Source organism: Suillus fuscotomentosus (genome assembly GCF_016647785.1).
Source record: "Suillus fuscotomentosus strain FC203 chromosome Unknown F5891scaffold_189, whole genome shotgun sequence".
Taxonomy (NCBI): domain Eukaryota; kingdom Fungi; phylum Basidiomycota; class Agaricomycetes; order Boletales; family Suillaceae; genus Suillus; species Suillus fuscotomentosus.
This window is the reverse complement of record NW_024539701.1, coordinates 32,712-46,122: the sequence shown is the minus strand read 5'-3', so window position 1 is coordinate 46,122 and position 13,411 is coordinate 32,712. Positions and strand designations below refer to the sequence as shown.

At 46.6% G+C, this 13,411-nt stretch overlaps 5 protein-coding genes across 5 annotated transcripts; 2 read left to right on the top strand and 3 right to left on the bottom strand.

The window, feature by feature from the left end:
- Window positions 1–691: 691 nt before the first annotated feature.
- On the top strand, window positions 692–1,839 carry F5891DRAFT_1155269 (P-loop containing nucleoside triphosphate hydrolase protein; the record flags this gene model as incomplete). Its single annotated transcript, XM_041365210.1, has 3 exons — window positions 692–1,042; window positions 1,096–1,173; window positions 1,249–1,839. 3 exons carry the CDS (start codon window positions 692–694, stop codon window positions 1,435–1,437), a joined length of 618 nt encoding a protein of 205 aa, XP_041217013.1. The 3' UTR covers window positions 1,438–1,839.
- An 886-nt stretch (window positions 1,840–2,725) lies between these two features.
- Window positions 2,726–5,584, bottom strand: F5891DRAFT_1199467 (uncharacterized protein; the record flags this gene model as incomplete). The annotated part of the gene is made up of 4 exons (XM_041368768.1): window positions 2,726–2,742; window positions 2,797–3,081; window positions 3,134–5,038; window positions 5,092–5,584. 4 exons carry the CDS (start codon window positions 5,582–5,584, stop codon window positions 2,726–2,728), a joined length of 2,700 nt encoding a protein of 899 aa, XP_041217012.1.
- Window positions 5,585–7,322: 1,738 nt separating this feature from the next.
- F5891DRAFT_922107 (uncharacterized protein) lies at window positions 7,323–9,575 on the bottom strand (the record flags this gene model as incomplete). Its single annotated transcript, XM_041373802.1, has 2 exons — window positions 7,323–7,602; window positions 9,244–9,575. Coding segments are annotated over 2 exons (612 nt in total), but the record flags the coding sequence as incomplete, so codon positions are not given.
- A 1,495-nt stretch (window positions 9,576–11,070) lies between these two features.
- F5891DRAFT_1199465 (uncharacterized protein) lies at window positions 11,071–11,908 on the top strand (the record flags this gene model as incomplete). Its single annotated transcript, XM_041368767.1, has 3 exons — window positions 11,071–11,553; window positions 11,606–11,698; window positions 11,762–11,908. The coding sequence occupies 3 exons, from the start codon at window positions 11,071–11,073 to the stop codon at window positions 11,906–11,908; spliced, it is 723 nt and encodes a 240-aa protein (XP_041217010.1).
- An 876-nt stretch (window positions 11,909–12,784) lies between these two features.
- F5891DRAFT_966489 (uncharacterized protein) lies at window positions 12,785–13,168 on the bottom strand (the record flags this gene model as incomplete). The annotated part of the gene is made up of 1 exon (XM_041376234.1): window positions 12,785–13,168. A coding segment is annotated over one exon (384 nt), but the record flags the coding sequence as incomplete, so codon positions are not given.
- Between the last annotated feature and the right edge of the window lie 243 nt (window positions 13,169–13,411).

The window sequence follows — 13,411 nt, the reverse complement described above, 5'->3', positions numbered from 1 at the left end:
GTTTTGTCTGGGATGGAAGAGAAGAGACCGTCGATATTTAGTAGCGATTCGCAGAAGCAACGTCACGGTCAATGTCTGGCACAAGTCAGCCTCCAACCTGAAGCTTCAAGGTCCGGGAACAAACTATGACTAATGCATTGCCTTCCATAATGACTAGCACGGCACCTGTTCTGCCGTTCACCGTCACAGGCAATCCAATCTCTTCCTTGTCCTCATCGCTTTCTCGCTTTCTTCTGTCGTACACACAAAACTCCAAGTCAATCCTATAATAGTCTATCCGAGTGGGCTTCAACTGAAACCGGTGCGCCACTTACTACGCTTTTCACCGACGAGATTCGCGAGGACCAACATTCTGATCAGTACGCAGCACGCGCACGATAACCTTGTTTAGGAACGTTTATATACAAAAGTGCCGATCAAGAGAGCTCCTGGGACAACTTTGTGCTTCGATTGGGCCTTGGTGACTAGACTGGTGACCAGCCCGTCTAATGAGGCAAGCCGTCGATAGACGGACTGGTAAATCTGGGTTTGAATTCGGATAGTGCGCGCTTTGGAGTCGTCACATGACCTGTAGCAATCCGAAAACTAAAATTTTGTCGAGGATATTTGAGATATTGAAATTAATGTTTGAATATTGACGCGAGGCAAACACGGTCGTGTCGTTAATGTATCTATTTACTCTACAATGGACATGAACTCAATCATCCAAGCTGTGCGGGAAGCATCACTGGAAGGACTAGATTCATTTGCTCGCTTGCTGATACAAGAACGGCTCCCTACCAGCTACATCGAAACCCTCAGTAGCAAAGATAAGACGGACGTGTTGCGCGCTTGCCTGCTTGTGTACATCCTCACAGCTACAACCATTGTTCCCCGACAATTTCAGCTAGAAGCTGTTCTCGCAACGTTGAACGGCCGCGACAGCATAATTACAGCTGGTACAGGCTGTGGAAAGACCTTGTGTCTCATCATTCCTAATCTACTTCGTCCGGACACTATCAGTGTGACAATTTCACCTTTGAAACGTCTCCAGATCACACAGGTGAGATTTGAATTGATATTGACTCATTATGTGCGAGAACGAGCCTGTGGCAGGTCAATGAATGCATGAAATATGGTATATCTACAATATCAATTAATGAAGACACCCCGAACGACACATCACTTTGGCAGGTGAAGTTGACTCACATACTGTTACTAGTTTCTATGTATGGGGGACATTTGAACTCATTTACTATCAATATACAGTCAATTCGTGCTGGGAAGTACGAGCATTTGATTGTTTCACCAGAACAACTGTCGATGTTCAGTGGTCATCTACCACGTTTTGCACGGCTCATTCACCAAGATGGAGCATTCGTCAAAAGAATCAAACGAGTTCATATCGACGAGGCACATAACATCTACACAGCAGGGCTTGCACATCATGGCGTCTGAGACGGGTCCATTATCTTCACAAGTAAGTCCAGAATAGATATCCGACCATCCCGCAGTATTTTCAGGGCACTGCTGATGCGTTCGTGTGTAGACATTCGGCTGCCTCTGGTACTTGAACGGGAGGTTTCTGCAGGAGCTTCCGCAGTGAGGTCGACGAATCCAGAGTCTACGGACCGGTTGATATCAGTGTCGATGAGCATCGAGAGGTCCCCGCCATCCCTGGGCCATCCAAGTCCTTGAGACATCTTTCCCTTGAGAACAGAGCTTAGTAGGACCAGTACTATCTCAGAAGAAGCTGAAGTATGAATTCAAATCATAAATAGGGCTGTCCGAGTGCAACGTGACGCTGCCCTGCAGCGGCCAGCGGAAGAGACCTGGTCGATCGCTGCCGGAGTCGATGGGAAACGTTAGAACACGATGTATGATCGAACAACTTAACAGACTTATCTAAGCAACATCTAAGCCCCGAAAAGGGTTGTTGGTCATGTGACGACTCCAAAGCGCGCACTATCCGAATTCAAACCCAGATTTACCAGTCTACTTGCACATCGGGGTTATCGATATTTAGGTGATGTTTTTATGTTGTACCAAATGTCAAGAAAATATTTGAAACTTAAATCGACATAAAAATGGAGACATAACTTTAAATTTTGGCTGTGTTTTGGACGAAGTGCAAAATTTCAAGCATTGGCAAACATATTCCCACTGACTATATGCCAATAACAATAAGAAATTTAATCGGATTTTCTGCGTGTGCTCACATTTGAAGTTCAATTCTGACCTAAAACATCGGATAAAATGTAAAGTTTGGGACATGACCATATGCCTGCTTATGTACGAAGTTTTGTCTGACAATTGAAACGCCCTGAAAACTTAAAGTTTGTGCTGATGGCAAAATGTGTTGACAAAACTTGAAGTTTTGTCCGCAGACTAAATGAATCACCCGATCATCGCCCACCCATCATCCGAGAATTTGAATATACAAGTAATTGGTTTCTAGTTCTGCGGGTAAGAATCCCGCCGCGATGTTTGCTCGAAAGGTGAAGGAGGAAACCGACTACAGCGAGAATGGAAACCACGTTGCAGAGGAATCGGGCGGGCGGGCGCAACGAGTTGATCAGTACTGAACCTAGGACTGTCATATTATTATCATTGAGATTAAGCGCCAACTAGGCAGTATAAGCAAAACAGAACGACAAGACGAATTCTCCACAGTAGATGCCAAGGATAGGGAGTAGTAGATTTTCATAACCAAGATATGTAAACACTTGATACACAACAGTACAGACTACGTCTCATTCCAAACTAGATAAACCTCGTTAGTGTGAATGAGGAGGGGTTCAGTTCAATAAATCTTACCAGGCACCCTCGCCATGAAATCATAACACGCTGCAGAAATGTTCTGCATCATCTTGACTGTGCCAGGGTTAAATTTGAGAGAACGCTTCCATTGAGTGGAAGTCATCGGACCATTGGCGTCATTGGTGCATGAAAGTCGCTCGCGAGAAACTCCTTCTCGAATGTTGCCTAGACGGGTTTGGAACCAATCTTCGCAACGAGCTGACAAAAAACCGACGTTTAAGCCCGACACATTCCAAGCATGCGGCCGAGGCCACCAGGATGTTACTATATCCGTGCCCTGAGCTGGATAGCACAAATATTAGCATGACATTCGATTTGTATAAAGAAAGCTTACCCTGGTGCACATAGTATGTCCCACACATAAAATCAATTTCTTCTTCCGACAGCCCATCATCGTAGTACGTGTGATTATTGCTACACAATAGGAGACCGAATGGGACAGCTTCGGGCGAGATACCATCAAGGACAGAAGGGAGATGGTCGAAACCAAGGCTGTGCAATGCCAACCGCCATATCAGTCCCCCATGCAGAAAAGCAGCCCTTGCTCGAGGCCGGTTCATAAACTCGTGATGTAGCTGCTCGTACACGACGTAATCCGCGTATATCGCACGGAAGGGAGATGGTCGGTGTCCCAAGGTGTAGGTATGAAGCTCAGCAAGGGGGCGCCGGAAGTCGGGCGCGACAGCCATGCGCTGCAGGGTCTTAAATGACATGCCTCTTTGAAGGAGAGCAAGTGTGATCTTCTGTAAGTCTGAACCCCAGTCACGTCGCAGGCACATCACAGCGGTAATGGGGTCAGGAATAGCCAATGTCCAACTAACATGGTTTGAAGACTGGCAGGGCTTGATTATGAAGAACCGGCATTGTGACAGCTCGGCGTAAGAAACTCGGATATGGGCATGTGAGATCCATAAAGATGGATTGGGTCCTAAATCCCATACATCAGGCAGCATTAGGTTGCCCAAGTCAGATTGCTTTAAGTTTACCAAAAGTGCGATGAAGTTCATAATGCTTCGGCGTTGCGGCTCTGCGATTGAACCCATTTCTGTTATCAAATCACCGACCAGCTTTCGAGTATGTTCCCATTGCATTTTCTTAATCCATCTTTCCAGCTGTTTGGATATGGGTCCATTCAGAGGAGGTAAGATAGCTGCCATAGGTCGATATCCAAAATGGTAATGCAAGACAGGGACGAGTCCTTCAATACTCGCGTGTCTCGATGCAAGCGAAACCTCATTACCGAAGAATTTGTATATATCCTGCAAGAAACTGGAAGGGGTAGGAGGTGGAAGTTCAGATCGAGCGGTTAGAGGGAGGGGAGGCATGATGTCGTCATCATCTTCCCGGTCGTCACCGTCAGGGATGCTAGTTGGGTTGAGGGCGCAACACAAGTCCCACTGATTAGAGAAGGGATCAAAGATCCTAGTTTCCTTGCTGTAATCTCCCCAGATTTCCACTACGCCAGCCTTCGTGACGGGATGGTGCAATAGGAATCCATCGTCACCGTTGTCGTCGTCGGGCTGCCATTCAAACACCTGGATTGTGCTGGACCTCCCGGGTATGTGATGATTCAACGCTGAACGTTCGCGACTTAGGCGTGCCTGCCGTTGAGAGGGTGTTTCCTTCATCTCCCTCTCCTTGTTCCGCATGGCCCGGCGGGCAAAGAACACCTTGAAATCTTCACCACGCTTCTGACCACTATTTTTTTTTGGAAGCGGAAAATGGGAGAGGTCGGGCTGTGATTGAACATTGAGTACTGGTGCTGGATCGTTCGACTGAGTGCCCCACGGGTCAGTTCCCCATGAGAACTCCTTAGACGGATTATTGTCGGACTGAACCCCCCACGTGTTATCATCAGATTGAGTCCCCCATCCTGACTCAATGCCCCACGGATTCCGAGTTGTTGCTGCAGCGATATCTGTTGTTGAGGGTAGATATTTGTGCCAGGCCTTATGGTGCACGGTATTGGGGGGCCAGTATACCCAGATTGGGACTTTGAAGTGTTCATACATGGTTACATCTGCGTCCCAGCTCAGACCGTAGGCACTATTGATGATCATTCCAGTGCGCGGTATGGCATCCGTCAGATCCCCGACAAATGTGCGAGAAAGTTCGACCACCCATGCAGACGGTATAGGACATTGAGGGTCTGTTGTGAGGAGAGAGGTCCATGAGGAGGGTCCATCGTGGGGTCTATATCGACGAGCCATGATGAAGTATGTGCAGAAAGTTGCGAGACCTGAGAATATCAATCATAAGCCGCAATGCGCCATGACAGACGGAGCTCCATACCTATGAACGCATCGCGTGACCTCAGAGCAACCTTCTTTGCTAGGTTCATATCGACATGAGACCTCAAGTACCCGTGATCTCTTGGAGCTCGTGGAGGTTGGCCGTACCAAGGAAAATGCATGTTTGTTGCTAGACGTCCCTGACACCAACTTAACTTCTGCTCCAGAGTCTGCCATTCTTCTCTAACATCCTTGCGTAAGATATAGCGACCGTCGTGTGTCATCTCGATGGGCACAGAGTAGTATGAGTGATTGAGGCACCCAAAAATGGCACCGTCAAAAACAGGATTTTGGGGGATAATAGGATACCACGGGCGCGTTTCGTATGCCCACTGAGTAGTCAAGGCATCTCTGATATTATCAGAAGATGAATCAGACTCCAGTACTGGGTTCCAGGGTCGAGGGATAGGGGGAATCACAGCAGGAAGCGAAGATGCATCGAAGGATGTGAAAGTTCGGCCTTCATGTATGAAGACACGGAGGTCAGGGGCCATCAGGAGCACGGGAGTTGTGGATGAGAGTGAGCAGGGCGTTGCATGAGCAGGAAAATTAACAGAAATCGAAAAAGCAGGGAGTAAGGATACGTCGTGCTAGGCAAGAAGGACCTGGAGATATGTGTGCGGTGTAGACTCGAATGCGACAGTACAAACCATCGCGCCAGGAAGAAATCGAAGAAGCAGGGAGTAAGGATACGTCGTGCTAAGCAAGAAGGACCTGGAGATAAGTATGCGACGTAGACTTGAACGCGACAGTACAAACCGTCGCGCCAGGACCTAGAGGAGAGGAAGACGAGAGTACAAATCGTTACGCAGGATGTGGTAAGAACCGACCTTGGATTTGTGGGGAAAACAAAGTCAAACAAACAAAGTCAAACAAATTCTCACTTGCCCAAAGTGAATCGGTCCTTCAAACTTCCAAGTGTCCTAAGCTCAGCGGTATGTACCGCTGAGTCTTAACCTCTACCGTCTACTCTTCTCCTCGCTCAACTTGTCACACCACCCAGCGGTCTCCTAAGCTCAGTGGTATGTACTGCTGAGTCTTAGCCTACCATCTAGTATTCTTCTCCTCACTCAATTTGTTGCACCACCCAGCGGTCTCCTAAGCTCAGCGGTATGTACTGCTGAGTCTTAGCCTACCGTCTGCTCTTCTGTTGATGTGCTTTTTAACAGGAGAAACCCTCTGCTCTTCTGTTGATGTGCTTATTAACAGGAGAAACCCTCTGCGACCTAATCTAGCTATGTTGCCGTGAGTGGCTTCTGATTTAGACTGAGCTTCATACTCAACTCTCCAGAAAGACAGACAGACAGCCGAGCCGAGATTCTCTCTGCCATGATGCTACTGATGTGCCAGCGACAACCCCCAATTCAGCGCGGCGAACTTCCTCAAACCTGACAGAGCGTACCTCTCGTTATTTTTGCGCGTTACCCCACCCAATACGCCACTTCGTCGGTCAAGGGATTTTCTTCAGTCATCGTTGGGTTTACGGGATAGCAATGTCTAGCAATTTACTCAATGAGAATGAACCCCTTCCCTGAATTATCCTGTCGTCTTCGAGTTCTCCTGATGTCGTCCTCTCCTCTCCGAATTCCTTTGATGGGGCCATCCTGCCCCACCTTCACTGCCTGATGAAAGACCCTTTTAACTTTGGGGGTGATGTCGTGTTCCGCTGCATGATAAAGATTGTCACCTGTGTCTCTCTTTGCTTCTGCTTCTCGAATGACTTCCATCAGCTTTCCCGCTATTTCATGTAGCATCAAGATGTCGCTCTTTTTTCCCAGTTCCTCTTGGGTTTCTAGCGCTTCTTTGAATACCGCACTTTGGGGAGCATTGTTGGCCGAAAAAGTTAACATCTGCATCTGCATCTGGCTCATATGCTGGGCGAGGTCTATTGACCATGTCGCCACCGTGTCCTATGGGTATGTCAGTTAATTGTTGCCGAGTTAAGCATCGACTTACAGAGTAGTTGGCTATCACAAAGCAGATGATGACCGCCAAGGCGCCGAAGTGAATCAAAAGCATAAATATACGCTTCAGCATATGTAATGATGACCGTGAATCTTGAGAGGTAAGAGTTGCCTTTCCTATGCTGTAGTTGTGGACCCATAAGTTGATTACAGCCTTACCGCGACCTAGTGCTGGTGATGCGCTTGCAACTGTACAGCGCCCGTCAAGATCACGGGTCTTCCAAATCATCAATAACTCATCCTCCGCCAAAAAAAAATCAACACTTACAGCGATTGTCTGCACCAGACCTGCATTAGAGTGGTGAAGAGTGTCGAGTAGCTTGCCTGATTTCCTTTCGAACACATACACCGATCCATTGTCGCTTCCTCCCACGACCAACCTTCCTTCTGCTCCGAATGCCACCTGCTTTGGTACTGACACACTCGGAGTAGCAGTTATGAATGTTCGAACTGGCTCTTCATTGCCGTCAAGTCGGTATAGTGTAAAACCGTCTGCTGCGTTGTCCACTATGAACACGCCCCTCTTCTGATGGACTGCTGCATGACCGCTGTCTTCTTAGATAGATGATCTATAGATAAACACCTATAAAACAAATACCTCCACGGTCAGCGATTCAGACAAATACCAATGACTGATAACGTGGTCGTTCGTGGGTGGCTAGTTGTATACTACCCAAAGTATGTTCAGCTAAGGATACTTCTGCAAGATCAGTAATACGATGGTCAATCCAATCTTTGGACTTGACAGGAAAACAAACAAACAATGGTCAGCCCGACAGTATGGCAATGACCAAAAGAATATATGGGATTCTTCCTCAAGTTCCCTTTCAACAACAGTGCCTCGTACCAAGTATACTCCAAAGAAATGGTGCAGAATTACAATGATAAACCCCCTCAGCACAAAACAGGTAGAATCAAAGGTCAAGACTAGTCAAATGCTTTATTGTAGAACTCTTAGCTCAATATTGAACCTGCTGTCAAGGAACTCTTCTTTGAGTATTCAAACAGACTCAGGAACGGACGTCCTTGGGTTTACTACCAAGTCCCCTCTTCAACGGCTAAAGCCTAGCAGGCACAGAATATCTTGGCTCAGTATCGCTACTCAGATGAGTGAGGTCAAGCTTCACTATCAATTCCTAAAGTCTCCCCACTATGCTACTCCTGAGTCTTAGGTGGACGTAGAGACAACACGAATATTTTGGATCAGTATTTTTGGACAAAGAACACCAAAGGTTAGTGAAAGTAAAAGGAAAAGAAAAAGAATAATAGAAATCAGAATAAAAGTGTGGCTGTACCTTGCTTGCTGGTTGTTGCACACAGTGAGCTCACAGCGGGTCGTTCAGTATGATGAGCTTGCAGTATTACTGTCTCTTGAGAGTGTTCCTCTCAGTCTTGAAACAGTTCTTGACACTGGTACTGACACTTATCACACCTTACTTCACAACTTAGTGTTAGTTGGGCTGAGAAACACCCTACTACCTGCTGGTATCTGCTTTTTTTATTTCAAAAACTGAGGTCATTATATACACAATAAATGTGGCTGTGCTACTAGTGTATTCAAGAGTCATCAAGAGTCATAATGAGTCATATGTGCAAGGTGAGTCATAGTGAGTCATAGTAAGTATCTAGAGTGAGTCATAGTGAGTCATATATTCAGAGGGAGTCATAGTGAGTCATTGGGTATTTGCTAAGTCATGTGACCTGTCCAACCCCTGATGACAAATCCAGAAGGAGAGTAAGAAGTGTCACATGATATGAATCCTGTGCGTGGCTGTCTTTGCTTTGCTTTGTTTGAAGGGTGAGAATGACGCGAGCCTAGTATTTAGGGGTTTACTAATGTTTTTCCAGGACAACATATGTGGGAAATATTTTTCACAGTCACCTGACATGTGTGGGATTTTGTCTGGGTCATCACCATGGCTGACTAAGCAAAACTCATCACAGAATTAAATGTACTAAAATATTCAGGCTGCTGGCATATAAACTTGAAAAAATAAAAAGAAAAGCAAAAAATATTCCCTTAGCCTCAGTCCAACTTCAGATAAAAGGGAAAAGGGTTTCATAGTGGTATTTCAGGGTATTTGACTCATGAGAGAGTATTGGTTGTCCATGCACTGAACCGGTTTGGTGCAGGTCACCGCTAAGAGATTGTTAGTGATGTGAATATCGGCCGTGAACTGTAGACTGACATCACTGATTTACAGCTATACTCCTTCACTACCGTGCCGTCATTGCCATTTAACTTGATAAAGTTACCATCATACAATCCAAAGGCATAGACACTCCCGTCGTCTGCAAATGCGACAGACTTTGGTACCGTGTTATCTAGTCGCACTGAAAACACGGCTTGTAGTTGCGAATTTGCATTGAGAACAAGGACCTGGACTATTTTGTCCCTCGTTCCAATTGCAATCCGCGCACCTGCTTCGGGGGATGTCGAATCCCATGACAAGCAAGTGATCTCAAAACCCGATCCCAGTCTTCTAGCACATGTCTCCTGAAAATGCATCTGTTGATGTTGATGTCAGGCGAAGGCCCAACAGAGATCAAGATTCTCTTACATCTATGGGGCTACGCCGCAAAAACACCACGTAACCTAATCCCGTTGTAGAGAATCATGCCTCTCATGGCGTGATATGGCAGTTTCCACTAGGGAGTATACAGCACCAACTCGCAGCACCACTCTGTGTACTGTCCACAGCGATTCCTATATGAGGCGCAGCTTTCCCGCGCTTCGCAATGTATACGCGCGCGCGCTTTCCCGCGCTTGCGCACCCTTTAGCGCCAGCCATCCAGATGCATCCATCCACTGTCCACCATGTTCTCTAGTGCATATATTTCTATTTCTCTCATTGCATATTATTCCATCTTTATTTTTATCATGGACTCTCACATATATATATTTTTACATACCTACTCGGTAGCGCTTCGGCTCCGCATGACTGCGCTTAGGCGCGCTATATAAGCGCCAGCAGTACATACTATTACTTTACTGAACTTTCACCTCTCACTTTACCTAGTACTTACTACCTAGAAAGTCGCAATAGAACTCTATTCCTTTACATCTCTCACTCTTCTCTTATATTGCATTATTTCCGCACGCGCGCGCGCGTTCCCACGCCTTCGTACCTTGTGCGCACCTGCGCTTTCTCGCGCTTCGCTTCGGCGCATACCTCTAGATCTTTGCTGCACTCACTTCCCTTAAGGGTCGAACGCGCTTGCCACCTCAAGCATAGCAGACTAGGCAACACTCGACCTACGACATTTTTAGATACAGTTAGGAGCATCTTTTGTTCCTAGCAGTATTGTTGTTTCTACACCGTTCCATAACAAAGTGTTTCTGCTAATCTTGTGGTGATCCAGACAGTGCAGCTGACTGTGCCCCGCAATTCGTGGTTATGGGTCGAGCATGTGAGTTCTTTTCGAGATTTAGTATCCCAGAGTTTAACACCCTCCGTGCCTACTTGTTTGTTAGCACCCTGCCAACATTAAAGCGCAACTGATTTACTGCCGCATGCAAGTGCTTGGCCATCATTAGATATTGCGAGTGCATGGATGGAACCGCCATAGGTAGAAAGGTAGGCTCGATGTTGGAAGTGTTGTGTCGATTTTGTGAAGAGTAACCGGGAGAAAGACATTGTCGCGCGTAATCTGATTGTTACTGCCAGCTCATCAGCTCACTCACAGCCTATTTGTATTAGGTCCCTATTTGTTTTAACAAACTTTTGTTCATGGTCCCATGGTGATCATCCTCCTGACTTTTGTGTTCTGCCTTTTCATGAGCGACCTAGGGCCCATCTTATATTACAATCTATTACAATTCATCGTACTTTCTATTACGTCTTTTGTTGTCGCTGTCCTGGACAACGCATTTGTTGATCCGTAATAGCTTATTGTTTCAACCTAATACGGCAGTCAGAGTGATTTCATACCCATAAATTTCGCTAGAGGTTTCGTTCGTGCCCGCTCACATCGCCAGCCTCATCCCCATCATCCCCATCACACTCAGCACCGTCATGCCTAACGCAACAAAACCTGTCTGTCCTTTTTACGACCAAGAGCCTGGTGCTCCACCACCGTTTCCTCCCATGCTCATGGATCAGCTTGAATTATTTAGAAATACTCATCACCCAACTATACTCATCTGCAACGAGATTCTCCCTCCCAAAGCTAGCACCATTATTCTGCCTATTGTTCATGCCCTCGAGGGCAAGCCTGTATCTAAACTTGCAGTGCTACCATCCAAGAATACCATTTGTTTTTCCTCGCCGTACCCGAAGAGAGCCTCACCTGAGCGTTTTCCTTCCCAATCGCCCATACCTTCAGATTCCGACTCCATCGATTCAGTATCGGATAGTGGCTCGTCTACTTCGTCCGCCAGTCCATCAGAAGACTCAAAGATACCTAAGCCCCCTGGTGAACCTGGTCGTCCAGGGCGTGGAGGATACACGCTCCAGGAGTCTTTAAACTGGAGCCCAAAGGCATACACGAAGTTCAAGGTTAGTGACATGTTCTCAGGGGGTATGCCGTGTGCTGAACCAACGCCTTAAGAAATGTATGCATCACCTCATCGAGGAACATCTCGATACCACAAAGTGTGCTTCCTCCCAAAGCCCTGCGCTCCTGAAATGTGTGCGCGATAAAGTCAGTTGACATTTCATGACAGCCATCCATCCACGACCTAATGCTATCTATGCTCTCTATTAGGCTGTTGATGCTTTTCCAGACCTAGACAACTACAGCCGCTGCTGGCCGGTGAATGACATGATTATGATGCGCCTTAAATACACATCGGGACGTGCCAGGAAGATGGAAGTGGGGATGGCCGCTGGCAAGAGCAGGAACAAGAAATAAGCGAATTCCACGTCTTTTTTACGAAGTTAATGCATCTGCAGTATATGTGATTCAACCTATACCCTATACAACGTGTTACTTGAAATTAAATGCATTATATCGTGTTTTGTTTCGTTGGAATTGAGTAGAAAGATATGGATGTGTCGTCACGACTGAGCAGTACATACCGCTGAGCTTTACAGACAATGACATACATACACTAGCATACTAGCTTGGACTGAGAGCAAAGTCGGGTCGGGTGTTTACAATTGTTTGTGTCTGAGTTAACATTTGAGTTTAATGTTGTTTGACCGTGAGTCTAACTTGAACGTTTACCTTGCACATCTTCTCCTGGCGCGACGGTTTGTACTGTTGCGCTCAATGTTGTTTATCTAAATCGTCGCCAAGTACGTCGGCCTTTGCACATCTTCTCCTGGTGTGACGGTTTGTACTGTCGCACGCGCTCACATGTTGCATCCGACTCGGAATCTCTCAGGTCCTTCTTTTCCTAACTCACTCGGTTGGTTTCTTTGTCCAAACGAAAGACCCTTGACTTATTTATCACCTCTCAGCACGACCGTATGTTTACTATGGCCCACGGTCCACCGATCATTGGTAAACCATCCCCGACAGTATGTATTGCCTATTGTATGATTTGTTGCTTGTGGGCGAACCTAATAATTTAATACAACTCATCATACAATTACTTCCAAGTATCAAACTGCCGCCTCCGCCTCATGAAGCCTGAAAAGCAGCCGACGGTTGACCCGAGTACTTAGGGGCTTCACAAATGTGAGAGTACGTGGGAGCCTTGCTCGAAGATGATGTTTAATGCATTGTGTAAATCTGATAGATCCTAAAATCAATGAAGCTCAAGGGATGAGCATATACTGATACTCACTGGTGCATGACGAAGTCAGCAAGTGCATTATCTCTGCCTCGCATATTCACAACAGAGTCACCGCCAACACCAATCCTCATCACAACTGCGTCACCTTGGAATATGTGTTCTACGCTGCTAAGAAGGGGATTGACTCCCAGATGACGGTGTCGCCTGAAGAAAACACAAAACTGATATGTGTGTCTCCCTTCGTGTAGGGTAACGAAACAGTTATGCACGTAAGGCTGCACGGCAGCATAATTCAAGAGGCCTTCAACAACGGGAAAGCATTGGGCACTGCGAGAGCGATTGGAGCATCGCGTCAACATATTGGCCTGGTGAGGTTTACTCCCTGATGCAGAATACAGTCTACACCGCAGATGAAGCTCTGGAGTCTTGCACAAGTGTCAGCGAGGACCAGGAGTGAGGTGAGGTGACTTACAAATGACGTGGGGAAGATATACTTGCAAGTGTTGACCATTTCAGCAAAAGAATGAAGAAATAAGTGATAAGGCGACCAGCGCTAAAATAACGTGAGGAAGTGGGCAATAAAAGTGGGCGATGAAAGTGGGCGATGAAAGTAGGATCTTATATCAGTTCACCATTGAGCCGAGCACAACATTTGAACCGAGCACACCGCACAC